Here is a 26,528-nt window from a genome sequence, read left to right as displayed (position 1 = left end):
CCAAATGTATTTACAGCCGTACATAATGTTTATTACCTCACTTTTAGAGCGACTTTCTAAATATACAGTTATTCTTTAAACTCGGGACATCATTTGGTTCTTAGCAGGTCTTAAATGAGTTAAACAGAACTTCAGCAGAACAACATCAAAAAATATATTACTACACCAAAATGATCAAATGCATTTATTTAATGATCATAAGAAATTGTGAGCATCTCCATAAAAGTAGACGTTTTATCATTCTGCTGTACTGGAGCATTTATGTCAGGAGAGGCAGCAATCAGACAGTTTCCAATCTTCCCAGGAGTGAAGGTCGTCACAAATTGACCGCGCAATGCTCAGAGAAGCCTCAAAAAATCAAAGAGTGACATCTCAGACTCAACAGACCTCAGTTAGCATGTTAAATATTAAAGTTCTTGACAGCACGATTAGAAAAAGACCGAAGCTTCTTATTTGGGAGGTTCGCCAAGAGAAAACCTCTTCTTTCTAAAATCATGCCAGCATCGCTTAGCTTTGCAAAGTTACGTGTGAACAAACCACACAACTTCTGGAACAATGTCCTTTGGACAGACGAGACCAAAGTGGAGATCTTTGTCTGTAATGCAATGCTCCACGTTTGGAGAAAACCAAACACAGCAAATCAACACGAACACATCATACCAGCGGTCAAGCACGGTAGTGGAGAGGTGATGATTTGCGCTTGTTTTGTAGCTACATGACCTGGATCATGCAGAAAACAATTACTTCAAATTATTGCTGCTGAAGGTGGTTCTTCATGCACCAAAACCATTTCATTTTTTAACTCATTGTGGACAACTTGTGCAGTCCTGTTCAAAAGAGCTAGGCACAGTAAGTCTGAATCATTATAAGAGGACTAGAAACCCCACTTGTCAAGTGCTATAAAACTACATGCTCACTTTGTTATGATAAACACATTTCTAATCATCATTTTAACAAATTTTTTGAGGGCAGCTCAGTGTTTGGTTCCCACGGGCACACACAGCCTATATTGTAACCACGCACAGATACATTTGCTGTCACAATTTTTTGCAGGACTTCAGCTGGAATTTTGGGAGGGAGGGAGGGAGGGAGGAAGAGTGAGGGAGTAAGGGGAGGTGGGACTGAGGAGGAGGGGAGGTGGATGGAGGTCTGGCTCTGTCATCTCATAAACCAAAGGGGAATTTTTTCCCCCCCCTCACTCTTCTCCAGCAACAAAGACCAGGATGGAAAAGTCATTGTGCATGCTGCCTGCAGTGCTTTTTCTGGGACTTTTGACACACGGTGCTGCAGCACTGATAAACACCCCAGCACCGACTAAGAGTTATGCATTAATCAACTACACAACAACAACAAGGCCAACTCTGAATTGGACCGAGGCTGTGAAGGGCGAGAGCAGGGACAGAACGACTCCAGCAACAGCAGAGCCAGACATTTTCACCACCACTGTCAGAGACAAACAGCTGGACACCACGGACACCAGCAAAGAAAGAAACAAGAAAGAGAAAGACCCAAGAGACCGCAAGACTGAAGATGACAAATCGAAACTGGGTAGGAAAAAAATTACCCATTTAGTCTGATTTTTGCATGAAGCTGTGTTATGAGCTCCAGTATTAACTCCATATTAATTAAAGAGGCAATTAAATTGTGATACCTACCTTTTTAAAACCTTTAACACAAATCAAGCTGTAAAAGTAGATGGAGATAATTATTGCTATTATTATATTATATTTACAATCATAGAAGGTCAAAAAAATCCCAGTAAAGTTAGTTTGAAGTTTAGTTTTAGCTTAGCTTAGCTTTTAAAAATCTCTTCTCAGTCAGTCACTTAAAGGAATATGTATTTCAGCTATACACAGCTGTATAACACTGTTTAGCATTTGTTACTGCTTGTAATACTTGCTGTTGCTCAATATGTTGGATTTAGCTGTTTTGACCTGCTTGTGACTGATGTGAATGTTATTAGTTGCTCCCTAAAGCACAGAATCCCCTGCAGCTGTAGCTCTCACCTCCCTGATCTACTGAACATTTGACTTTTCTGCACTGTGTCTCAAATTACATCCAAAGCCTCCACTATTTCCGATATCTGCAGCTTCCTCTACTCCCCGAAACAAGCAGAGCAGGGGGAGGAGGAGGTGAGGGGCCTCCAAACTTCCACAGAACTGGCCCAAGATGATCAGAGATATTTCACATAACAGCTTGGAGCTCGTTTTACATCTGGCATGTGTTTGCTTACTCAGACAAACCACAAAGAGAGAGAAAGGTTAACCCTTCCGCTGTCAATCTCAGAGCTGCTTCTGCAGAGGATCAGCATGTGGAGACAGAAACCCAGAGAAGATCTTATCGCGTGATGATTCACTTTTGTTTTCCGCGCAGACTGTCCTCCCCTCGGCCTGGAGTCCCTGCGAGTTGATGACAGCCAGATTCAAGCTTCGTCCTACCAGCGGTCGGGGCTGGGTCCTCACAGGGGGAGGCTGAATATCCAGGTCAGTGGGTCAGAGGCTATTACAGACACTCATCTCTCAGCATTTTGGAAAGCATTGTTAAATTTTATTAACATAAACAAACTGCACACATTTTTTTAAAAACTTGGCCCCTTTGAAAATCAAATAAAGAAATACAACCTAAAATTACCTTTATTAGTTAATTTAGATTGACTGCTGCTTCAAAGACATGAATTTGAATGGATTAAATTTGATGAATCAAGCTGAACCTACTGAATACTATTTTGTTATGTTTCAAATGTTGTGTGTGTGTGAATCTCCAGTTTCTATGCAAAGCGTATTAAAAACAGTTAAAAAAATGTTTTCTTCTGTCAACGTGCAAAATCTACAGATGTTTAATTTATCACCATAGTGAAGAGAAACGTCACCATAAAGGTCCAGGAAAAACTACAGTTACTTTTTGTCACGGTTAGAATTACTTTACTTGAGACTCAGTTTAATGTGGAATAAAGGATTTGGTCCAAAGTGACAAGAAAGTCCACTCGGAAGTTTTAATACATTATTAAATGTCTGGTGCTTTGAAGTTTTTTTGGGGGGGGTTTCTATTCAATTAACTAGAAATTTATTCTCGCTTTATTAGGTTCTCTTGTTCAACTGTTTGTTAATGCAAATATCTCATTAACCTATAATATGGCAGCGTCTGAGTGCATTTAGGACGCACAGATGGTCAAGATGGCCTGATGAAGTTCAAACTGAACATCAAAATGGGGAAGAAAGGTGATATAAGTGACTTTGAATGTGACATGGTTATTGGTGCCAAATGGTCTGTGCATTTCAGAAACTGCTGATCTACTGGGATTTACCCACACAAGCACCTATCGGGTTTACACAGGATGGTCTGAAAAACATCAGAAAATATCCAGTGAGCTTCAGTTATCTGGGAGAAAATGCTTTGTTGGTGTCAGAGGTCAGAGGAGACTAGCCAGACTGCTTTGAGCTGATAGGAAGGCAGCCGTAACTCAAATAATCTTTCAGAATAGCATCTCTGAATGCACAACAAGTCGAGCCTTGAAGCTACAGCAGCAGAAGACCCACTAGATGCAAGTGCTATTGGCTAAGAACAGGAAACTAAGGCCACAATTCACCAAAATTAGAAAACAGAAATTTGGAAACACACTGCTTCATTTAAAAAGTCTTGAACATTCTTTCTTGAACATAAAAATGAGTTCACTGTACTCAAATACTCTACGTAATCACCAGAGCCCTACTCAACAGAGCACTTTTGGGATGCAGCTGGAAAGGGGATATTCACATTGAGAATGTGCAGCTGACAAATCTGCAGCCACTGTGTGTGATGCCATCATGTCAATGTGGAGCAAAATCTTAGAGACATGTTTCTAGTACCTTGATAAATCGGTGAGGAAATAATGTATTTCTGTAATAAAGTGGCAAGTAAAGTAAGTGTGTATTTCTATTAAAAGTAGAGAAGCTGAGTTGGTTCAGCCAAAATCAATCCACCATTTCGTTGTACATGTACAATAACAATAAAGGGCTATTCTATTCTATTCTATTCTATTCTATTCTATTCTATTCTATTCTATAATCAGATATCTTGACTAATTTGATCTCATAATGGGATTAGCCATTCCTTTCAAGTTGTCATATTTAACTTAAATACTTATTTCTAGTGTTTATTACAGGAACTATAAATTATAAAGTATCCACCCTTTAACTTAGCAGGCTCATTAGCCAATAAAATAAAATCGATTCATTGTTTCTTCCAAGAAAAAAATGTACAAAAATTAAATAAAATAATCTGATGAATGCAGAGCCAGAGGTGTTTATCACTGCAGCCGTCCACTCCTCTTGTTCTGCGGTCCAAAATCTTGAGTCTGGAGTCTGAAAGTAATTATTTCAAAATTAGGTCAGCACTCTTATGCAATGCTTTACAAGAAGGCCAAACCTCAAGTTTTCAGGGAGTGTTTCTTGGATTCTTTGTGACGTGCGTTTTTCTTTTTTTCTCTTCCTTTTTTTCCAAGTCTGGCATTGAGGATGGAGATCTGTATGATGGAGCTTGGTGTGCCGAGTATAAGGACCGGCACCAGTGGCTCGAGGTGGATGCCCTTCATCTCACTCTGTTTACTGGAGTCATTCTGCAAGGGCGAAACTCCATCTGGAGGTCAGGTAGTATCAGGATTAAAGCTGAAAATCAAAATAATTTGTTAGCATTATGGACATTAGCTCTTCATTGAACATACTGTCTAAAGCAAAGATGGAGTGCTGTGGTATTCTTTGGCTGCCCGCTGCAATGAGCTCACTGAAAAAATATATGTTTGTTTTCCTTTTTGGTCTATGTCATAGTTGGGACTGGGTTGAAACCTACAAAGTTCAGCTGAGCAATGACTCTGTAACCTGGCATACCTCCATGAACGGGACGCAGGAAGCGGTGAGAACTACTTCTTCTATTCTGCGATTTAAGGAACATAGATGGAAAACAGATTTTGAAGTTTCTCTGCCAAAGTGAAATATAGACTGTAAACCAAAACCTTAAGTATTGGTGCAGATTAGAGAGGACTCAGAGTGAAACAAATACAGTACGGCAAAAACTGAAATTCGGGGGTGGCCTTTAACTCATTATAACACACTATATAAACAAACTAAAATACATAATTGATCAATGTTCCAGCATGCAGTGTGTACAAAGAAATTTAAGGTTTGACTGAAAACTGCAGTTCAAACTCTTTTTTTGCCTGACGCCACATATTTTGGAAAGTCCAAGCTCTTTCCAAGGAAATGAAGGCGAAACAAAAGTTTTCCACTTCATTTTAAAGCCATTGCTAACTCTGCCAAGAAGGTCATGTTTTCAGCTATATTTGTGTTGTAATCATTAGCACAGTGGGCCGAGCAGGCAAACCATCTGCCAAAAGGCAACTGCAGAATCAAACTCAGGCCCACTTCCTGCATGTTCTTCCTCCACTGTCCTGTCACCCCACGACTCAAGAGCTTGTAGCACCTATTTTAGCAGCAACGACTTGAATTGTTTTGTCTACGACTTTATCAGTTTCTCACATCGTTGTGGAGGAATTTTGGCGCACTAGTCTTTATAATCTTGTTGCAGTTCACTGAAGTTTGCCTTCTTAATGTCTGGACTTTCACTGGTCCATTGCAACACCATCTTTTTCAGCTGTTCTTTTGTAGATTTGCTGTGATTTGCTTGGGGTCATTTTCCTTTTGCATGACCCAATTTCAGCCAAGTTTTAGCTGTCCAACAGATGGACTCACATTTGTCTCTACAATACTTTGGTATACAGAGGAATCCGTGGTCGACTCAATGAGTGTAAGGTACCCAGGTCTCGTGGCTGCATAACAAGCCCAAATTATAAGTACCGCACCACCGTGCTTGACAGTTGGTATGAGGTGTTTGTGCCGATACGCTGCGTTTAGTTTTCTCCAAACGTAGCACTGTGCATTTTGGCCAAACATCCCATCTCTTCAAAGGACATTGTTCCAGATGCCTTGTGGTTGTTCTGAGGCAATTTTGCACACATAAGCTGTGGTGGCATGTTATTTTTAGAATTAAGTTCTTTGGAAATGGCCTAATAAACATCGTAAATAAAACCTGATAAGGCCAGATTACTTTTATTTTATCCTTATATACAAAACCTTAGGGTCTGCTATCTTTTTTCCATGACTACACAAACTTATATGAACTCACATTGAATTGTGCAGCTATTTGAAGGAAACCAGAATCCTGAGACGCCGGTTCTTGGGCTCCTTCCTGTTCCCACCGTTGCCCGTTTCATCCGCATCAACCCACAGACCTGGTACTCCAATGGGACCGTCTGCCTCAGGGCTGAAATACTTGGCTGCCGTGTTCACGGTAGGAAAAAAAAACAGTAGGCGAGAGGGACACAGCATTTACTGTGGATGTTCAAATGCATTAAGATGTTGACCTCCAAAAGTCAATTAAAAGAAAATATGTAACTGGAAACATCTGCTACTTTCTTTAAGATCCATCTGACATTTACTCAGCGCATGAATCAGGATCCAAGGATGCTCTGGACTTTAGACACCACAACTACAAAGAGATGAGAAAGGTTAGGAAAGTTACAGGATGAGTGGCTTTCCCATAAACACCAGGGTTTTTACTCATGCTCTTAACGGTTTGCAGATTTGGTAAAAGTTCAGCTTTAACCCTTTTAAGCCTTACACTCAAGCGTGTTTTCTGAACCCTGAAGCTCATGAAGTCTGTGACGGAGGAGTGTCCCGACATCACCCGCGTCTACACTATAGGGAGGAGCTACATGGGCCTCAAACTCTACGTTATGGAGATCTCAGATAACCCGGGCAAACACGAAATCGGTAAGAGTTGAAGATATTGGAATGAAACCTTCTGGTTTGTCATATTTATCAAGTTACCCAGAGTTTCGCAGCTCAGAGGTGCAGTTCAATGTCCACCATTGTTTATACAGCCTGATTTCTGCAGCAGCCCCACACAGGGAGGCAGGGGTCCTGAGGAGAAGGCCTCTCTTGTATAAACAAATGATTTTATTTCTTTGAGCCATTGCCATTAGATACAGACTTGGGTTTAAATGTGATCTGTGGCCACTCAACATCTGCCAGCAAGATTAGTAAATTCAAGTATGGTACAGCTTGTCTTTGTTTCTTAAGAGAAATGCCATAAACACGTTTCAAAATCACTTTGCTCCCAGGCATTTTGCTCTTATGCGTCAGCAGCTGTTTAATTGATTTCATGGAGTAGTGATCAGTGCCAAGTCTAAGAGAAAACACTGAGGCCTTGAACATATTTTATTTTTGTGGTAAAAGCCCAGACTTCAGGTCTTTGGAGTCATGTACTTAGAAATGCCTGGCGCCAAACTGTTGCCTAACACAGACTGCTTTATCTGAGCAATTAAATGTCTTCCTAGTGTGCTGCTGAGCTTTAGAAAACAAAAATAAATGTAAAATCTTAGATAATGTTTAATATGACCTCCTTTTAGAAGTGCCCCAGTCAGTTCTTCCACATTTTTTTATTCCTTGGCATGTAAAGTGGCTCTAAATTTTCCTCTTGGCAGGGGAACCTGAGTTTCGCTACGTGGCAGGGATGCATGGAAATGAAGCTCTTGGTCGAGAGCTTGTCCTAAACCTCATGCAGTATATGTGCAAAGAATACAAAAAGGGCAACCAGCGTATTGTACGGCTGGTCACCGAGACACGAATCCACCTCCTGCCCTCCATGAACCCAGATGGATATGAGGAGGCTTATGTGAAGGTGGGTAAATCTTAATTAGGCTCATGTCTTGTTCTTTTAATAAAAATAAAAAAAATGTATGTAATATGCTCTTTAATAATCCCCACATTATACTTGTTAATGTGGTGCAGGGTTCAGAACTGTCTGGATGGGCTGAGGGACGATACAGCTTTGAAGGAATCGACCTGAATCATAACTTCCCAGACCTGAACAACATTATGTGGGACACCGAAGAAAAAGCAGCAGATAAATCCAAAGTGCCCAACCACTACATCCCCATCCCAGAATACTACACCAAAGAAGACGCCACAGTAAGGAAATGCATCTTATTTGTGCATTTGAAAAATTCATTTCATTGGCACCACCTGGAGGCTATTTTAACATTGACAGGAAATAGAAACTAAAGCATTAGAATTGACTACAATGTTACAATGCTCACTGTTTTGTTCTCACGAAGGTCGTGAGAAAGAGCAGCTTTAGTCAGCTTTAGTCGGCGTGCCATTATTTTCATTTCATTGACATGCAAAGGCTGAGTTCAGGAAATCATTTCAGAGCCAAGAAACTAGTTTTCCTGAAAGCCTGAGGATTGTCACTCAGTGTCTGGTGACAGTGTTCAAGGCAAACACAGGCTGAAATCCTGCTTAATGACAGAAAAAGATCACCAGATCTACAAGCTTTTCTTTGGTGAATTTCTTCTTGGGTGTGTTTTGTTATTAAAAAGGGTATTTATTTAACTGCATCATATGGGTTAGGATTATTAATCCTGCCATCTGTGTTTTATTCTGAAAATCTTTCCAACGTCTGATTATTTCACCTGAGAACTGTACTTAAGTACCAGTTTTAGGAGCTAGGCTTAGTGTTTCCACTTGTTGGAAGTTGTTAGAAGTTTGACTTTGTGACATTTCAGGGTTCAGTATTGTCTTCCCTCCTTCTTCACATACATCTGACAACAGAATTTACTTCACAAAAACAGGGCTCCTCCACGTTTAAAATGTCTGCGAGTTGTTAGATGTTTCATCAGTGTAAGCAGTGCATAGATCTAATGAGAAATTGCTCGTTTTATCAGACATTAAAGTTGTTGAATGGAAAACAAATGAGAAAAAGGTATATGTTAAAAACCTGTTCAAGATCAAGTCCACAAAAGTTCACAAAAAAAGAACAAAAGTACAAAATGAGAGCAAGTTTTTCTGTGCAACATTTAGAATTTTCCTCTCCTTCTTTACTCCATTAACTCTCTGACTAGAGCCCGACCAATACTGGACTTTTAAATCAATTTTGAATTAATATTAATCAATATCGATACAGACATTTGGTGTAGAGACACTCCTGGCCATCAATTTGCAGGTTGCACAAGGTTGCACATATGCAGATTACAGTCTTTGCCATGTTGGCTTTACTATTATTAGTCAAGATCATGCTAGAAAAACAGGAAAAGAACTTTAAAGTGCATATGGAAAAGATTTTCCAAAAAGTTGCTCTCACTAATGGCAAACACGCAGTCGCTGATCACACGTCAGAAGTGGCTTACAGAAGTTACACAACTGATTTATGAAGTTATACTAGAGTGCGTCCTGGGTGTCATGAAGACAATCCCACCACAACATTATGTCTAAGAACATATATTTCTTATAATTGCTCATCAGTGAAACACAATGACTTTAAACACTTTAAAAAAATTTTTTTAGACCCTCTTACTCTCAGGAGAGAGGTCTGGGAAAGTGATTTTATAGAGAACTGATTGGTCAATAGGAGGTGATTTCATACCCGTTGATCTCTAACCTGCAACACAACCTCATGTGGAGCAGGTTGGGTTCGCAGTTTAAGTTACCGTGGCAATAAAATCAGAAAGTAGTGATCCATCGTCATAGTACTGAAACCCCAAGGCCAACCCTGAAGTTACCCAGATAAGGTGAAATCTTGCTTCATCGTTTTGGACGCCATAACGTAGCAACTCTGCTCAGACCAGCTGGTTTTTGGATTTGTAGTATTTACATGATGCCAGCAGGAAAGGAGCGCCCTGCCTCTAATCTTTAAATTTTCATCTAATCTTTATTCATTGATTTTTAAACACCAACAGTGTTAGATCAGCAAATAGCTAATATTGGCCTAATATCAGTCAGACTGTATCTGGCAGTGTCTTCCATGAACAAAGAAAGTAGTCCAAAAGAAAAGCATCACACACTCCGTAACAGGAAAACAGGGTCAGTTAACAAATCAGGGAATTAGAAACATCTGGGCAACGAGGCACAGGTCAAACTAATCACGATAACAAAACAGAGGACATAAAACTAAATGCAAAACACAGGAGACAACTAACTAGAAAACTAAAACAGGAAATAACTAAACAGGGAAACTTGGACACCACAGTAAACTTAACATAAAGGAAAAAACCCAATGAACCTAAGATTCTCATACACACAGTAACTGCAACTAAGAATGCTAAAGAAATAGAAAAGCATGCTAAGAATCAAATATAAAGTCAAAGAGAAATATGATAATGCGCTGTCGTAAAAGACAAATAACCTAATAAAATAATATGTTTTCACCTTTTTTTCTTTACTTTTAATACTTCAGCTTTTTATTTTTTGAATACTGCATGCCTTTTTACTTTTAACAATTTATTTTTTTGCAGATTCACATGCTTTGGGTACATAAACTAAACTCTTTCTACCTCTGCCCAGGTTGCACCAGAGACACGTGCGGTCATCAGCTGGATGCAGGACATTCCCTTTGTGCTCAGCGCCAACCTCCATGGTGGAGAGCTTGTTATTACCTATCCCTTCGACTGCACCCGTGACTGGGCGCCACAGGAAGACACGCCAACAGCAGACAACGCCTTCTTTCGCTGGCTGGCCTCGGTCTATGCCTCGACTAACCTGGTGATGGCCAACCCGGACCGACGTATCTGCCACTACGAGGAATTTCAGTCACATAACAACATCATCAACGGCGGAGCCTGGCACACAGTTCCTGGCAGTGAGTTTCATCAGTCTGTTCTGAGCATGATTTCCGCCATCTGAGACTCATCAGACCCAAAAAATGCTGCATCGTCCTCTTCAGAGGATGTTGTGTGATTTCAGTTAGTGTTACAAAACAAGAGAGCAGATTGAAACACTTAAAAACATTTACTACCAATGTGCAAACATCCTGTCAAATTACATATCCCTTAAATTAAACTAGGCTCCAGTACATATCAAATTTTAATCTTGCTATAATTTGCAAGCTTAAAAAATACATCAATATTTAACCAAGTTAATCACTGACAGATGTCATATTTCTCTCTATTCAAGGATCAAATTCAGTTCTTTTTCCCCTTAAACCTATAAATTGCACGACTGTTTCACTCAATATTCACTCTGTTTTCTGTGCCTGCCTTTCCTGCAGGTATGAACGACTTCAGTTACCTGCACACCAACTGCTTCGAGGTGACAGTGGAGCTGTCCTGTGATAAGTTTCCTCATATTAGTGAACTCCCCATCGAGTGGGAGAACAATAAGGAGTCTCTGCTGGTTTACATGGAGCAGGTAAACCTGTTCAAAGAAAATGGTACAAGTTATCACGTGGTTTTCAAAGCAGTGGCTTACACGGCAGCATTTTCTCCTCTCTCAGGTTCACAGAGGCATCAAAGGTGTGGTCAGAGACAAGCTCACCAAAAAAGGAATAGCAGATGCTATAATCAAGGTGGAGGACCATGACCATGACATCCGATCAGGTCAGCCAGTTGATTTTCTTTCTAATGAGCAGGGTGTTAAAGTAAAAAGTGTCAAACTACAACCATCAAATGCATCTTTGTTTTAGCTGCATTTCTGTGTATACCAAGTTAACAGCCTGTAACCAAACACACCGAAAGAACCATTTTTGACAATTGCTGTATTTGAACTGTTGTAAATGACTTACTGACCTGTAATCCGTCAAACATATCTCTGATATCAAGCCATTTGGAGCCCCAAAGAACATTTTTGTCACAAGATAAAAGCTGCAATCAGTTTTTGGCAAAATTATTCATTTATCTTCTACAGATGCATTAACCAGTAAAACCAGAAACTTAGATTAAAATTCTGCAAACCTCATTTTTTTCTGTAGCCACTGATGGGGACTACTGGCGTCTTCTGAACCCAGGCGAGTACAAGGTGATCGTTTGGGCCGTGGGTTACTTCCCATCCATGCGTCGGTGCAATGTCGGCATGGAACCAAATCCCACCATCTGTGACTTCATCCTCACCAAAACACCCATCCAGAGGCTGAAGGAGATCAGGGCCAAAGGGGGGAAGATCCCGCAGGATCTTCAGCTGCGTCTTCGTGCTCTGAGGCTCCGAAAGCTACGGGCTAGCACGAAGGCAATCAACCGCCGCAGGGAGGGTCAGCGGATGAGAAGAGCTCGGTCCTCTCAAGCCTGGAAAGCATGAGAGGAGATGGGAGAGCGGGCTCATGAACTGTCCTCTGGGAAAATTACATTTCTGCTGTTAAAGGAGCTCACCTGGTTAACAAAAAGTATTTCTCAAATATCAAAACATGCAGACCGTTTTATGTCTCTGACACTGTTCTCAGTTTGGGGACCCTTCAGGCTATGACAGGCACATAAACTCTTGGGGACAATGTTATTGCAGAACAGGTTTTTAAATTGGTTCAAGTATCCTTAAAAGTTACGCAAAGAGTTCCTAAATTGTGAATTTACAGTTTTTTTTTCCTTTTGTACATTAACTAAGGTGAGGATTTCAGTGTCAGCTGGCCTGATGTCATAAATTTTCTAAAAGTGTTTCTTTTTATTTTAGTTTGGTTGTCTGACTAAAGTCCAACTGGACCAATAAAGTTAAATAACTGTGTTATCCAGTGTATTTAATCTGAACCTAAGGTTAACAGAAGTGAACAGCTGAAAGAAACTGCCATTGGTTGCAATCTGAAAGTGAGGACATGAGATGAGTGGAAGGATGAAAAAGAGGGAAATCTGCGTGGCACGTGGACAAACCTCAAATCAAATGAGCTTTATTTGTATAGCACGTTTAAAAGACATCAAGCATTGGCTAAAGTGCTGAACAGACGAACAATGTAGTCAAAATAAAAGAAAGAATTCAAATAAATGAGATAAAAAATTAATTTTCACTGTGAACATCTAAATAAAGCCTGTGGCTAGACACCAATCCAGCCCACTGAATGGCTTAAGTTTCATAAATACATCCGTTTTATTGCTTAAATACTTGTGCCATGCCCATTCATACTACACCAAATTAGATAACCAATAGACAAACAATAAATGTCTATCTACTACAAACATTTCTGCAAAAATGATTTTTTTATGTCTTTTAATAAAAACAAAACACTTTAGTTAACAAATTTAAGACCACTGAAAAACCCCAAAGTAGAATGATTTCTTGAACTTATAAAAATAAAACAAAAATATAAAGATAATAAATTCTGTAACTATCTGTTAGTATTGTCAAAATCTGCTAACAACATGCCTAATTATTCACTGACAGGTGCTTTTATTGAGACTTTGCACGTCTGCAAGATTGAGCATCAACTGTTTTTATTATAACACCTGTACGGATTTTCCTATATCTTGCCTTTGACATATGCCCTCCATACATAAAAGATATTTAAGAAAAGCTAAAACTGAAACTAATAAAACTTAACTAAAACGAAACATTTCAGACAATAAAAACTTTGAAACAAATATATTAATATATATATATTAATGAAATTACACATCTTGCCCTGTGGTAGCTCAGATAGGCTAACATCTGTACAATATAGAGCAGGGGTATAAACATAAGGCCCAGGGGGCAGAAACACCCCAGCAAAGAATCCAATATGTCCAACTGGATGGCTCTTGGAAAATCTGAAGGAGGGGATAGATTTTGGACTTTAACTGTATATTCATAAGATTTACAGTTTTTCCCACTGATAAACACCCCCTGCAAGTCAAGTAATGATGTGATGGAGGGTGTTTCAGGTGCAACCAAAGTCTTTCATTTTCAGGCCAATCATGTACCTGTGTAAACATGTTTCTGCCACTGACAGAAAAAAAAATGACAGACTGTACATAAGCACGTGAGATCCTTTGCTACTACTGTTGCAATTCCTACATGTATTTTTGGCTGGATTAGCTTCTTTTCTGAAGTAGTCAGAAATTGCATTGCTCGTCCTCCTGTGTATTTACAGCACCGTGAAAAAGTCTTGACTCTTCATTTTCAGTCTAGTCCTTATATGATGTGATTGAATAGGATTCTTCTCCCCTTTAGATAATGTTTAATTGTTTATTTTATAACTCACCAGATCATAAAAGCAAAAAACATTTCTTCCTTTAACTTGCTAATCCTCCCATGAGGAAAGTCATTCTCAGAGTTGGGACTGCAGCAGATGCGAAAGAGTTTGACTGACATATAGAGAAGAAATTCTAAGGACAATTTAAAAATACATCAATAAATGAAGAGAAAATTAACAATAAAGGACCCAAACACAGAGCAGTCAGCAGTGAAAAAGAAGCTAAGTTTTTATTTCTGATAAGTACCATTTTTAGTATCGCTGTCAGGATTACTTACTCTGTGTAACCAGGTAGGAAACAACAGTGCATCTACCCTTCCCCCCCCAGCTGTGATCGCCACAAATACTGGGAGCATTCCTTTAACCCACAGCTGAAAACAGGTTAAAAACCCAGAACCGGAGCAATAAAGCAACAAAGAAATTCCTAAAAATGAACCCGGTGTTTAGTTACTATACCTGAAGTGAAAATGGCAGATAAGACACTTTTCCTCAAAGAGCTCGTGAGTATAATAAGTGAAATAAAAGCAGCGGTGAATACACAGCATCCTTTAACCATCAGTTCAGTCAGTTCATTTTAAAGTAGCTGTTTACAGAAGAAATGTCTACTTTTTTAAAATGTCAGTAATCAGAGAAATTAAATAATTCTAAGGGAAAGAAAGACGACTGAGCTGAAGGTGAAATGGACTCCGTTTGCAGCATACTGAAAACACATTTTGAGCATGTAACTGAGGTACAAAGTGTTAAAAGCATCTTTTCTCATTGCTTGCAGGACCATACAGTGAGCTAGAATCTAAGACTCCACCTGTGTTATCACCTCAAACCCAAATGAAGTTAAATGTTATCACGCACTTTCCCCCCCAACATTTTGTGGCACTGAGTTGAGACCAGAAAAGAAGAAATAATAACACTCACAATTAATATAAAGTTACCCCTAACAGCCAGTTTGCATTAGATTAGCACAAAGTGGAAACATTTGGAAGCAGCTAGCCCAGCTTTATCTAACAGAATTAAATGTTATCCACTGGCACACTGAGTAGCCAAGGGAGACAGAAGTGCTAATTAGTAACCTTCCCAGTGATTATGCTAATCTTACCACTGGCTTTATAAAGATTTTTGAGGTCATATGCAAGTCGCTCGTTGTCAGCCAAATTGGACGAGATACAATCACCATTCAGGACAGGAAGAAAATGTGTATTTCCCCCAACGGTTGGTGAGCGGTTGCATGTTGTTGCTAGGTAAAAATCTGCCTCAAAGAGGGTCCTACTGCAAAATCTCAGAGTGCTTTGGTCGCTCTCAAATTGCCAGGGCTGGACGTTCTCTTCGTGGAAGACACCGACTTGTCTGCAAACACTCGCCAACTACTAGTCGAGCAAAAAAGTGCAAAACAAACCAGAAACGCTACAAAACCAGAAAGTTTTGGAGCGTGTTGGCTGCACAGATGGTATAAAACATGGACTTCTGGGTTGGAAAAATGCAAACTTTTACTTGGTGAACATTCTGTTTAACTAGCAGTCAGACTAGTTGGTGAGTGTTTGCAGATAAGTTGCTGCTCGATGCAAACTCCATGCAACCACAGGAATCTGGTAGCAATCAAAGCAATCACACGGAGGGCTTTTTGGGGGTTTTTTGGTGGGGAAGGGAGAAGCCATAATTGGGGGTTTAAACAATCGATTTCACCGGTATCGCCATCAGCCTCTATCTAAAATACATATTTTGTCCTCGCAACTTGTAAATGACAGACAGTCAAGGACAGTGTCCAAAACTTGTGTCCAAGACTCATCCAAGATGGCAAACAAGTAGAGCTGGTAGTCACATGACTGTAAAACCCTGAATATTTGGAGTGATTAGCCAGCATTTTAACATTTTGTGACTGTAGGGGGTGCTGCTGCACTCTTATCTTTGCAGTATTTTTTTTTTAACATTAAGGTTTAGAGACACAGGTTCAGAATTTAGAGCATCTAAACACTGTCAAATATACACCACTAAATACCGAGTGGTCAATATATCCATAAAGCAACAGTTCCCCCTTTAATACCAAAGGCATGAATGTAGTTCCATCTCAACACCTCACCAGATGTGAATGAGACACTTCCCAAAATGTGAAACGAGAGAAGATACTTCCAAATCCACAAATAGATACCCACTTTTAGCTCACGGCAGAGAAGTCCAAGTAAAAAAAAGAAAGAAAAACAAACAGAAACAAAACATTTGGCATCTAAGAGCTCAACACAGAGCCTCACATAAATAAGAAAGAAGAATTATCTTAAGAGGCTGGTATGCATAGTAGTATACGCTTCTGTCTTTTTGTTTGTTTGTTTGTTTCCCTAACAGCAAGTTTCTATCTACTCTGCAGTCAATCAGTATGTACTGTAGCCAGTATACATTACAGTTGTAACAATCAGGCATGTGCTTACAGCAGCTATACAAAACACAAAAGCATTGCTCTTACTAGAACAGTCAAAGCAATTTGCTCCTTTAAAGAGGAGAAAAGCCTTGCTCATCAACTTTATGCTAACACAAACAAACATGAAACACTAGGTGTGACAAAACAGTGTGGATTAGCACTGTCCAAAAACCAACAAACTTAGGTTCAGGGGTAGAAAAAGCACAGTTTCATCTTGCAAATGTTAAATAAAGAATGTAAAGAATCTTTCTCAGTCAAAAAGTGAACATGCCACTGATAAAATAAAAAGGCCGGCAATATTCTACAGCAAGCATTAATGAAACAGCTTATTTGTCTGTCTCCAGCTGTCTGACAGCTCCAATGCAGTCAAAAACATTAGAAACACATTAGTTAGCCTCACTATTTGAACATAGATACTGAGGCTAACTGTAAATACGTTTAGTGCACCATTCTGTTTGAGTAACACTGGAGGGGAAAAAAGTGAAAAAGAAAAAAGTAAGTCAGACGAAAATATTTTAAAGAGTTGCATTTTCAGATGAAACGATGTAGATGCTGCGAGACGCAGGCAGGGTTGGGAAGCCAGAGCAGCGTGCTCGATGTGGAAAATCTATAATAATGCCAGCAATGTTTAAGGGAAAAATACTTAACTGCTACTACATTTTCATTTTTACAAAGAGTGGGTGTGGAAAAATCTGAAAATGAGACACCGACAGCAGCTGGACTTCAGCAGTTTCCACTTACAGGAAATGAAAAGTGACTCCAATGTATCTACTCTTAAAGTAGCCTCAGTGACTGTGAGAATAGCATCAAACATCGTGCTACAAGTAGTGCCATAATTCATACACCAATAAAACCACTTTAAAAAAACACTATCAAAGACCATGAAGGCAGAAACAGGGTGGAGACAGAAAACGTACTTGAAGTCAGGGGTCAAAGTTCAGATTGTATGAGCAGAGAAGCAGCACCTGTGGAGAAAAGGCATGAGCAGAGCAGCAGAGAGCGACACGATGTGCAGCAGAGGACGCTGAATTGAGACGACCAGCGACAGACGAAAGCGCCCATTCCTTACTCGTCCCTTTAGGATTCATGTCCGCTTGCATCCTTAGTGTTTTTGTCCTGAGACAGCAACATCTGGGTGTGCCGAGTCTCAACAAAATCAAAGTTTTTTACTGCTATAGAGAATGAATCTTTAATATGAAAACGAGCTTGTCCTTCACTGATGCCACGTTGCGCCACTGTCTCCGAGGAGAAAAGTAAAACCCAACTGATCTTTCTTGTACTGCCTTTTTTTTTCCCCTTAAAGTTCAGGGTCAGTGAGGTTTCCATCCACTGCTGCAGTCTGGCCACCGGTCCACAGCTCAAGTCTTCTCCGTTCTTCTCCCATGTCAATGGCTATCAGCTGACACCTACAATCCAAACTAACTTTGTCTGCTTAGCTGCTGCAGACCTGGGTCAAGAAGTACTTTTAGGGTTTGTTTCTTTAGTTTATCGGAAAAAGATTCAGACAAACAGATGCCGGGAATCCGATTTAGGATTGCTACACGTTTTTTTCTCCTTTTTAGAGTTTTTGACAACTTTTCCTTTAATGTTTCCGACAGAAGCTAAGCATATTTCTCAGTAGCTAAACAATCTGTAAACACATAATGGCAAAACACTAAAAATCAAAGAGATTAAGTAGCTGCACTAAACTTGGGCAATGCAAGGTTTTTATAGATTTTTGTGTGATTATGAATAAATTAATGCTTCTTTGATATATTCTCAGACTTGCTGTGCATAAACCCTAATCAGTACTTCTTCACTGAGGTCTGCGACACGTCTTTCATCAACAGCACTGGATGCTAAAACTTGGGCTGGTAAAGGGCCACACGCCCACTGAGGCACCCCGAGGCCAGCTGGCAGTGTGTTGGGGAGAACTTTGTGGTGAGCACTACGTCACTGTGCGAGTAGATGGAGCGTATCTCCCTGAGGCAGCTGGTCTGGATGGGCAGGCAGTCGACCAGCTCGCCACAGCGCTCGTCGAAGGCCAGGAGGCGTACGCCGTAGCCGTAAGGGGAGCAGATGAGCCGTCCATCTGGGCTGAAGCACAGCTCCTTGATGTAGCCCCGCCCCACGTTGGCCTCCTCGATGTAGTGGGTAAGGCGGAGGGAGCAACGGGGGGAGACCAGCGGGCGAGTGGGTGCTCCCTCCTGGAACTCATACACACACGTCCACTGAAGAGAGAAAGGCAGTGAGAAAACAGACATACAAGTGATGCAGTTTAATACTAGATGATTAAACACGCAATCGCATCAGCGTCATCACTGGAAATATAGCCTTTAGTGGCCTTTTACTTGTAAGCTGCTTAAAAGTATGACACTGCACTTCAGTTCTACAAGAAAAGTGGTCAAATATACAGCCAGAATTATTAATGGCTAACAAAACTTTTAGAGGGAACGAATATTAGTGAAGGCGTATTTTAGCCTGTGTGGATTCCAGAAATAGCTTGAAGAGGGATCTTTTTAATAAACAAAACTGTGATTATGTCAGCTTCATGCACCGCTCCATGTTTCTCACCTCTTGGTCATCCATGTTGCTGGAGCATCGGATGAGTGTGGCCCAGCCTTTGGGATGGAGCTGCAGGGAGGTGATGCAGTTCCCTCTGTCCCTCTCGCCAGGGATCTCTGGAGTTAACACCTCCAGACTGTTTCTGGGAGACAGCCCTACGAGCACAGTTTTTCATAACATTAAAGACAAAACCTCAGGTGTCAGTAGTTTATCCCTTCTATATCATGATTCGCCCTGACCTTCTCTATGAGGGTGGAGCTTGCTGGAGTCATTTCCCTGGCGAGGAGTACAAGCGGATCTGGACGCTGATGTGCCTCCATCTACAAAATCATGAAAGGCATTTATAGGTTTGGTTTTTTTTAAATAAACACCAACCTAACGCGAACAATTCAGCTGATAAACATGAAGGAACGTGAGCAAAACACTTCATTAATTTGCGCATGAGCCTGATCTGACCTGAGCTGAGGGGAGTCCGTCGTGCTCGCAGCATTCGGTAGCTGCCCACCTCTAGGGACTGGGTGAGGTCCAGGTCATGGAGGATGAGCAAGTACCCTGAGGAAGTAGAAATGAGCATCTTGGAACAGTCAGGTGTCAGGCGCATCCTCATTAAGTAGCGAGTGTGGAAGAACTTTTTGTGTGGGCAGCCATCCTCTGTAAACCTATAAAGGCAGAGAAGTAATTAAGGTTTAACAGACAGTTAGATTACAATATCTTATAAAACCCTTCCTGTATAGATCAGCCTTGGTGCAGCCCCTCAGTTCCATTTCCTCAAATCAGCTGTTCTAGCTCCAGCTCCCTCCCTTTATCCCAGCTTTCTGATTGGTTGCCCTTTGCATACAGAAAGGTCGACCAGCAGGTGGTTTGGGCTTCTGTGGTCTAATATCACAGACGTAATATGATTATCTCAGCCAAAGCTGTATCCTGGAGATGATCATATTAGAGCTATCCACCCACATTAATATCGCATAGATCTGAGACCGGGAAAAACTGACTGAAAGATTTAGTGCAGTGCGAAACCCGAGGTTTTAGCTCATGACTGAAATCAGTATTTGAAATTTTTGTCATTTTTGTATAACATGTAGTAACATATATGAAACTAAATAATTAACTAACTAAATTAAAGCATTTTGATTGAAAGCCAAAAGAAACAAAATCCAGATCACAATAAGATAACCTGGGCATGTTGAAATTGGTTTGAAGTACAGGCCACTTCTAATAAGGATATACTTTATTTTCACCATAACTGCACATGGCACAGAGACACAACGAGCACATGGACGTAAAATAAACATACCGTAGACAATGACTAACCTGTTAGTGTCCCATGTGATGACATTACCATCAAAGCCAGACGTGACAAGGAGACGAGTGTTGGTGTCATACTCGATGTTCTTCACCCAGCTGGCATGCCCGTGCAATGAGCAAACCTTTGAGTTAAGCTTACGCAGATCCCATAATGCAATTGTGGTGTCGTCGGAGCAGGTGGCAAACAAACGATTGTCCAAAAACCTATGGGGAGAGAAACACAGATTTAGGAAACCCAGTGGATAGTAATTTCGACACAGGTTGACCAATCTGGGGCGCTTCCCTACGCTGCCATCCTCGTGAAGATCTGTGAGGACACTGTGAGGAGCTATTCTACACAGAAGTCTTTTATCAAGTGGGATGATGTACAAATGCCACATCTCTGTAAGAACCTGATGCCACTAAAATGAAACTACAGTCCTGTGGAAAAGAAAATACACCCTGCTCCAATTCTATGGCTTTACATATTAGGTGAAAATAAAATTCTGGTTCCTAGCAGGTTCTCTTTAAATACAACTTCCACTGAAGAACAATACATGACACATTACACTGCATCATTATTTGTTTAACAGAAACTAAACCAACATGCAAAAGCAGTTGTGTGAAAATCTAAGTACACCCAATAATTGAGTAGCTTGAAGAACCACCTTTGGCAGCAATAACGTGATGTTCTCACGTTCTGTACGACTTTTTCAGTCTCTCACATTGTTGTGGAGGAATTCTGGCCCACTCTTCTTTACAACGTTGCTTCACTTTATTGCTGTGCTTTGGATCTTTGTCCTGTTACATAATCCAATTTCAGCCAAGCTTTAATTGTCAGACAGATGGCCTCACATTTGACTCTTGAATACTCTGGTATACAAAACAGTCCATGGTCAACTCCGTGACTGCGAAACAAGCCCAAATCATCAGCCCTCCACAACCACGTTGACAGCTGCTGTGAGGCGCTTTCTCCAAACGTGAGCCTGTGTATTATGGCCAAACATCTCTGCTTGGCTCTCTTCTGTCTTAAAGGGGATTGTTCCAGAAGCTTTGCAATTTGCTCAGGTGTTGGTTTGCAGATCTAAGCTGTGCTTATATGTTCTTTTTAGGGAGAAGAGGCTTTCTCCTGACAACCCTTCCAAACAAGCCATAACTGTTCACTACAGTCCTGTCATAAACTTTAATATTAAACACACTAAAGGAGGCCTTAGAGCCTTGGCTGTCTTTAATATTTTGCTTTTGTGAATAATATTTTTCAGGCTTTGAATATATTTTTCACACAATTTGAAGTCCATCATTCTGCAATGATGGACTTCAAATTGTTTGGAAATGGCCTCATAACCCTTCTCAGATGGATGGACAACAACAGCTGCTTCTCTAAGATCACTGCTTTTGTCTTTCCTCCTGGGGTTTGTTTTAAGACAGTCCTGACTTTCCAAAGCTGCAAAATGACAAAACGTCTGCGCTTATAGAGGTGCTCACACTTGCTAATTATCTATTAATGAAGCGTATTTCATTGGCTGCTACATACCTGCTCAATTTCTATGGAAGCTGCAAATATGTACTTTGTTTTTCCACACACTGCTTCAGCATTTTGGCTTAATTTTTTGTCATATAAATAAAGGCAATGGATGATATGTGTTGTTGTTCAACTAAGGTTGTACTGAAATGCGGAAGGATTTCTTATTTGGCACCTTCAGCTCTTCCATCCAACATCTCTTTCTTGCATCCTCACAGCGAGAGCTCAGACCCAATAAAATGCATCCAAGTAGTTTTTATTAGCCTCTGCATGTCATACTTGATTTAAAGACTCATGCTGTAATACAGACTGTTTATTATGTTCTATTACCTTAACCCACAGGTCTCTTGCTCCCTTTTACTGAGCTACAGACCCAATTTGTAAAACCTTTCCCCAGAGATTCAAGATTAGAATAATGCACCTTATGTTGTTGACACAGTCCTCATGGGCCTCCGTCAGGGTTTTGATGTGTCTGGATGAGATTGGATCAAACAGCAGGACCTCAGTCTGCTCACAGGCCACAGTCAGCACAGACCTAATCGGAAGAAAAAAAACAGTCGATCTCTTTGTCCATGTGCGACAAGATGTTATGCAGCAGCAAACGAAAGCATAAGGGGAAAAAGGAGAATATTTTCTCGGTTTATAGGCAATCTAATAAGTAGACAGGATGAATTTTACTTGCATTGACGCTACACTACTCATTGCGTTTTTGCTATAATAATGAGTCACAACAATGTTACTAAAACTGCACAACAAGAATAGGTAAAATTTAAAAAAATTCAAGCGTCAAATGCAGACACAGGTCAAAGTACTGAGTATTGACGAGTATTGTGCACAGCAGCGCTATCACGGTACAGCCAGGACAGGAAGTGTGAGCCCACAAAACAAATGTGACCCAGACTGGCCACAGCTTGACCTGGTTTGTCTGCAGGATTTGTTTCTTACATCTGCTGTCTCTTGGCTTAAGTCCGAGAAGTGCTCACTAGTTGTACAAGACGTTGGAGGTTACATTTTGAGGATATTAAGAACGTACTGTTAAATCATCAGTGAACAAACTGATGGGGTTTGTCTGGAAACTATTTATTATGTCATCAATAAACACCGAGTGAGTATGTATGAGCTGAAGTAGGTAGGTGAGGACGAATGTGGCTTTTAAATTCAAGCTTTTAACGCACAAATATCGGGAAATCTCTCAACTTCACACCCTAAAACGCAGACAAATCTTACCCGTCCGGGGAGTACTCCAGGTTAAACACGGCTCCATGGGTCTGAGTGCTCAGGTTAACTGACTCTACAGCCGGATTCATAGAGCGGTACAAGCTTGTCATTGTCCTGAAGTTATCCCGAGCTGGGTCCACAAACACCCCTCGTCTTATAGTCCTGCTCTGCAACCAAGAAAACAGGCTAGCACCCCTGAAGCTGTCAGTGTCGGAGCCACCACCAGTGTCGGAGCTACCATCAGTGCACTTCTTCAGCGGTGCGACGGCCGGTCTGGAGCGGGGCTCTCGCTCCTCCAATACGGGAGACCCCGCGATAGGAGCCACTAGACCCTCGCTGCTCGCGGGGGGTGAAGGAGAAGCTCTCCGAGCGATGTCATCTTCCTCATCCGAATCGTCAATGTCAGGGTCTTCCTCTTTGTCGGAGACGGTGCCGCCGTTGGGCCTGTCCCGCGACTCGTCGGCGTCCTCGCTGTCGCTCTGGTGCTCCGAGCTCATTGTAGCTTCTCCAGCGTCCGCACAGCGGTTCGGGGTGCAGGGTCTCGAAAAGTAGGCTGGCCCGGTCACCTAATGAACACGAACCCGCTGCTTCTTTCACTCTTTTAAGAATCCATTGCAGAGCATTTTAGGTGCATAGGTTAAGCTGGGCAAATTTTATTTTGTTGCTAGGTTTGCCAGCGCCTTAACGCCTCCCGTTAAACCACACACATGTTAGCTTACATTTCACCGGAAGATGATGATTAAACTTCAAAGTAAAAGCACAAATAGCCTTTAAAACTCTATGCGCGTGTCTTACATAAAGCAAAACACAATATAAGTATTGTTTATTACTCCTAAACCGTGCTTCTACTCATTTTTAGCGAAATAAGACACGTACAAATAAGCCCGTTTTCTTGAGTACAAACGCCGAGCTGAAACATCCAGGCGGAAGATCCGTGCTTCTTTCACATAACTTGTTTTGTTCGCACCAAAACAAACGCAAACAATGACGTAGTTCCGTTTCCTTTCCGTAGCAGATTGCTTGCTGCCATCTGCTGAATAAGTGGATTTGCTATGTGACAATAGTTAACCACAAATTCATTTATGAATATGACAATATAAATGCGCAAGACTGAAATCTTTAAGGTGTAAATAGCGCAGGAAGATCAACAAAGCAAACACTGTCATAAAAAGGTAACAACAATAATAACAGTGATAATAATACATCAAGTCAAAAGTCTTGAGCCAATCCTCATTTTTTAATATTTTTCCAGAATACTATAAATACATGCAGCAATGTTTTTTGAACATGTGTAAACATGCACGGAAATGCGGCATATAAGGCAAGAAATAGATTGTGCAATTCTAAGGAGACTGAATGTTGATGTTTGGTATGATCACCTTTCTTTTTCAACACAGCCTGAACTCTCATAGGCACAATTTCTAGTAATTTCTTTAAGTAGGCTTCAGGAATAGCTCCAAAGAATTCCTAAAGGATATTACAAGCTCTTCTTTGGATGTTGGCTGCCTTTTGTTCCATTTTCTGTCATGATAATCTCACACTGCTTCAGTAATGTTGAGATCCAGGCTCTGGGGAGGCCAATCTGTGACTGATAGTGTTCCAGTGTGTGTTTTTCAATACAGGTTTGCTTTTACTACATTGGCAAGTTGTTTGGGATTATTGCCATGCTGAAAAATCCAAATGTTGGCAATCAGATGCTTTCCACATGGATGATGGGTCAAAATCAGCTTCACAGCTGTAGCTTCACAGGTTCTCCACAAGGGTGTGTCCATTCCTCAGTGCATTCTGGTAAGACTCCTGCTTACCATACTAAGCTATTTTAAAATAATCTGTTTTCTCATATATCAGATATTTGAAGTAAAATATATGTATGTATGTGGTTTCTCTCTCCATACATATAGCCTTTTACAGGAAGATTCACTGACAAATGAAGAATTAAGAAAATGTCTTATTAAGGAAAATGTGTATTCTGACCAGTTTGTGAAAACCTCCTTAAGACTGCTTTGGTTGGTAGCAAATTTCTGTAGTCATAGTTTAAATGGAAATAATGGACTGTATGAACACACATTTAATTGCGAATCAAACAAAATTCCATTGTGGTTTGCCTTATGCCTTATGTTTCTATTAAGCTTACCAGTGATAGCTAATAAAGCTTATTTTGAGTTTATGTTTGTCTAAGGCAGGGGTGTCAAACTCAAATACACAGTGGGCCAAAATTCAAAACTGGAACAAAGTCGCGGGCTAACGCTAATATTTATTGAAAAAAAAATCTTCCTCTAGATATAAGAATGAATCTTTTCTTATGGACTCAAACAAGTTTTGCTGAAAAACTGAATATGGAACAAGCAAAGCTTAATACTAAACAATATATATATTAACTGTATAATACCAGTAGGCCAGCTCTAATAGTAATTTGGTATGGCTTCGCGGGCCAAATGTAATTAGGCTGTGGGCCAAATTTGGCCCGCGGGCCAGAGTTTGACACCTATGGTCTAAGGAGTCCTGCATATTGGGTCTCCACCTACCACACAGCACCCCTTGTTAATAATTTCTGTTGCTGCAGCGTTCTGAGGACTTAAGCCTGATTAGAGCTGTTGTGGTTTTCTGAATTGTGATTTCAAACGATTTTCTTGTAAATCTGTGGACATTTGATTTCATGTTCAGCATCCTAATTCCATTCATTCTGTTGGAATTGCATTGGTAACTCATTGAAGTGTTACTGAGTATTCATAGCCAGCCACTTTGTACGTACAGCGAGCGAATGGCTTGGTTGAACTAAATAAGCTTGAATTAAATTGACTCATTAGAACTACGTTGACTTATATTGATCAGAGTTAGAACAACAACTAAAAGAAACTTAGATTAACCTGAAAGGAACTAATCAGGGTTAACTGGTATTGGACACAAATCAGGATTTAAAACCAAACCTAAAGTGGGACGTGAGAGAGATTTATTTTTGTTTTTTGGGGTTTTTTTGTTGTTGTTTTCTTCTTTTATTTAATTCCTTCTGGGATTTAGATCCAACAATTTAAGTGCCGAAAAAACTCCCTTTAAGCAGGAAGAAACCTGTGGCAGAAGGTTTGGGTGTGAGGGTGAAAAAAGAAAAGAAAAAGGATGAAGAATATATTGGAGAAAGAAAACATGGACAGTGATGAAGAAGTGGTCGGAGAGAAAGGGAGAGGGGTGATGAGATAGAAAAGAGGTGGAGGAAGACAAGCCTATGCCTCCTCATGATTAAGTGAGGAAGCAGTAGGGTCCCTCCTCCTGAAAGAGCAGAAGCGTTTTTTCTTATTTTTTACGCACTTTTCCTGGAGCTCTTTCTTCTGTAGGATGAGGATTTTCAGTTCATCGATTGTTCCTGCATTTTGCTCCTCAAATGTCTTGCATTTTTTTCTCCAGTTCTTCTAATTTTGCTTGTTTTTCATTAAGCTTTTCTTTCAGTTTTTAGATTTTGCCTCCTGTATTCGCTTTGCCTGCATCTTTATATATATATTCTCCTTTATGTCCTCTTGTTTCTTCTCTTGAAGAAACTCTTTTTTTCCAGGGCTTCATCAAATTTTACTCGCAGCTCCTGATTCTTTTTCTCTGTGTCTTGGAGATTCC

The 26,528-nt window shown here is 40.5% G+C and overlaps 2 protein-coding genes across 2 annotated transcripts; one reads left to right on the top strand and one right to left on the bottom strand.

Moving 5' to 3' along the window:
* The first annotated feature begins 1,176 nt into the window (after positions 1-1,176).
* Positions 1,177-12,518, top strand: cpxm1a (carboxypeptidase X (M14 family), member 1a). Its single transcript, XM_040041945.1, has 13 exons — positions 1,177-1,548; positions 2,374-2,483; positions 4,481-4,620; positions 4,803-4,887; positions 6,171-6,321; positions 6,453-6,538; positions 6,680-6,803; positions 7,517-7,713; positions 7,824-8,003; positions 10,374-10,668; positions 11,077-11,216; positions 11,302-11,404; positions 11,776-12,518. Exons 1-13 carry the CDS (start codon positions 1,224-1,226, stop codon positions 12,096-12,098), a joined length of 2,259 nt encoding a protein of 752 aa, XP_039897879.1. The 5' UTR covers positions 1,177-1,223; the 3' UTR covers positions 12,099-12,518.
* A 1,646-nt stretch (positions 12,519-14,164) lies between these two features.
* Positions 14,165-23,814, bottom strand: wdr32 (WD repeat domain 32). Its single transcript, XM_040041946.1, has 7 exons — positions 22,935-23,814; positions 22,129-22,242; positions 20,213-20,410; positions 19,358-19,560; positions 19,141-19,221; positions 18,911-19,056; positions 14,165-18,567 (listed from the first exon to the last, which is right to left on the bottom strand). The coding sequence occupies exons 1-7, from the start codon at positions 23,420-23,422 to the stop codon at positions 18,196-18,198; spliced, it is 1,602 nt and encodes a 533-aa protein (XP_039897880.1). The 5' UTR covers positions 23,423-23,814; the 3' UTR covers positions 14,165-18,195.
* Positions 23,815-26,528: the final 2,714 nt, after the last annotated feature.

This window comes from Simochromis diagramma, unplaced genomic scaffold (genome assembly GCF_900408965.1).
Source record: "Simochromis diagramma unplaced genomic scaffold, fSimDia1.1 OVJJ01000304.1, whole genome shotgun sequence".
Lineage (NCBI taxonomy): Eukaryota > Metazoa > Chordata > Actinopteri > Cichliformes > Cichlidae > Simochromis > Simochromis diagramma.
Note: the sequence above shows the minus strand (reverse complement) of the source record. Positions and strands in the feature narration are given on the sequence as shown.

Excerpts from the sequence above, each read along its gene's own strand:
- cpxm1a (XM_040041945.1), top strand. The coding sequence starts at position 1,224 with ATGGAAAAGTCATTGTGCATGCTGCCTGCAGTGCTTTTTCTGGGACTT. Across the intron at positions 6,804-7,516 it reads CCCGGGCAAACACGAAATCG|GGGAACCTGAGTTTCGCTAC; the intron begins GTAAGAGTTGAA and ends TCCTCTTGGCAG. Across the intron at positions 7,714-7,823 it reads ATGAGGAGGCTTATGTGAAG|GGTTCAGAACTGTCTGGATG; the intron begins GTGGGTAAATCT and ends AATGTGGTGCAG.
- wdr32 (XM_040041946.1), bottom strand. The coding sequence starts at position 23,422 with ATGAGCTCGGAGCACCAGAGCGACAGCGAGGACGCCGACGAGTCGCGG. Across the intron at positions 22,243-22,934 it reads CTGGAGTACTCCCCGGACGG|GTCTGTGCTGACTGTGGCCT; the intron begins GTAAGATTTGTC and ends TCTTCCGATTAG. Across the intron at positions 19,561-20,212 it reads ATCACATGGGACACTAACAG|GTTTACAGAGGATGGCTGCC; the intron begins GTTAGTCATTGT and ends CTGCCTTTATAG.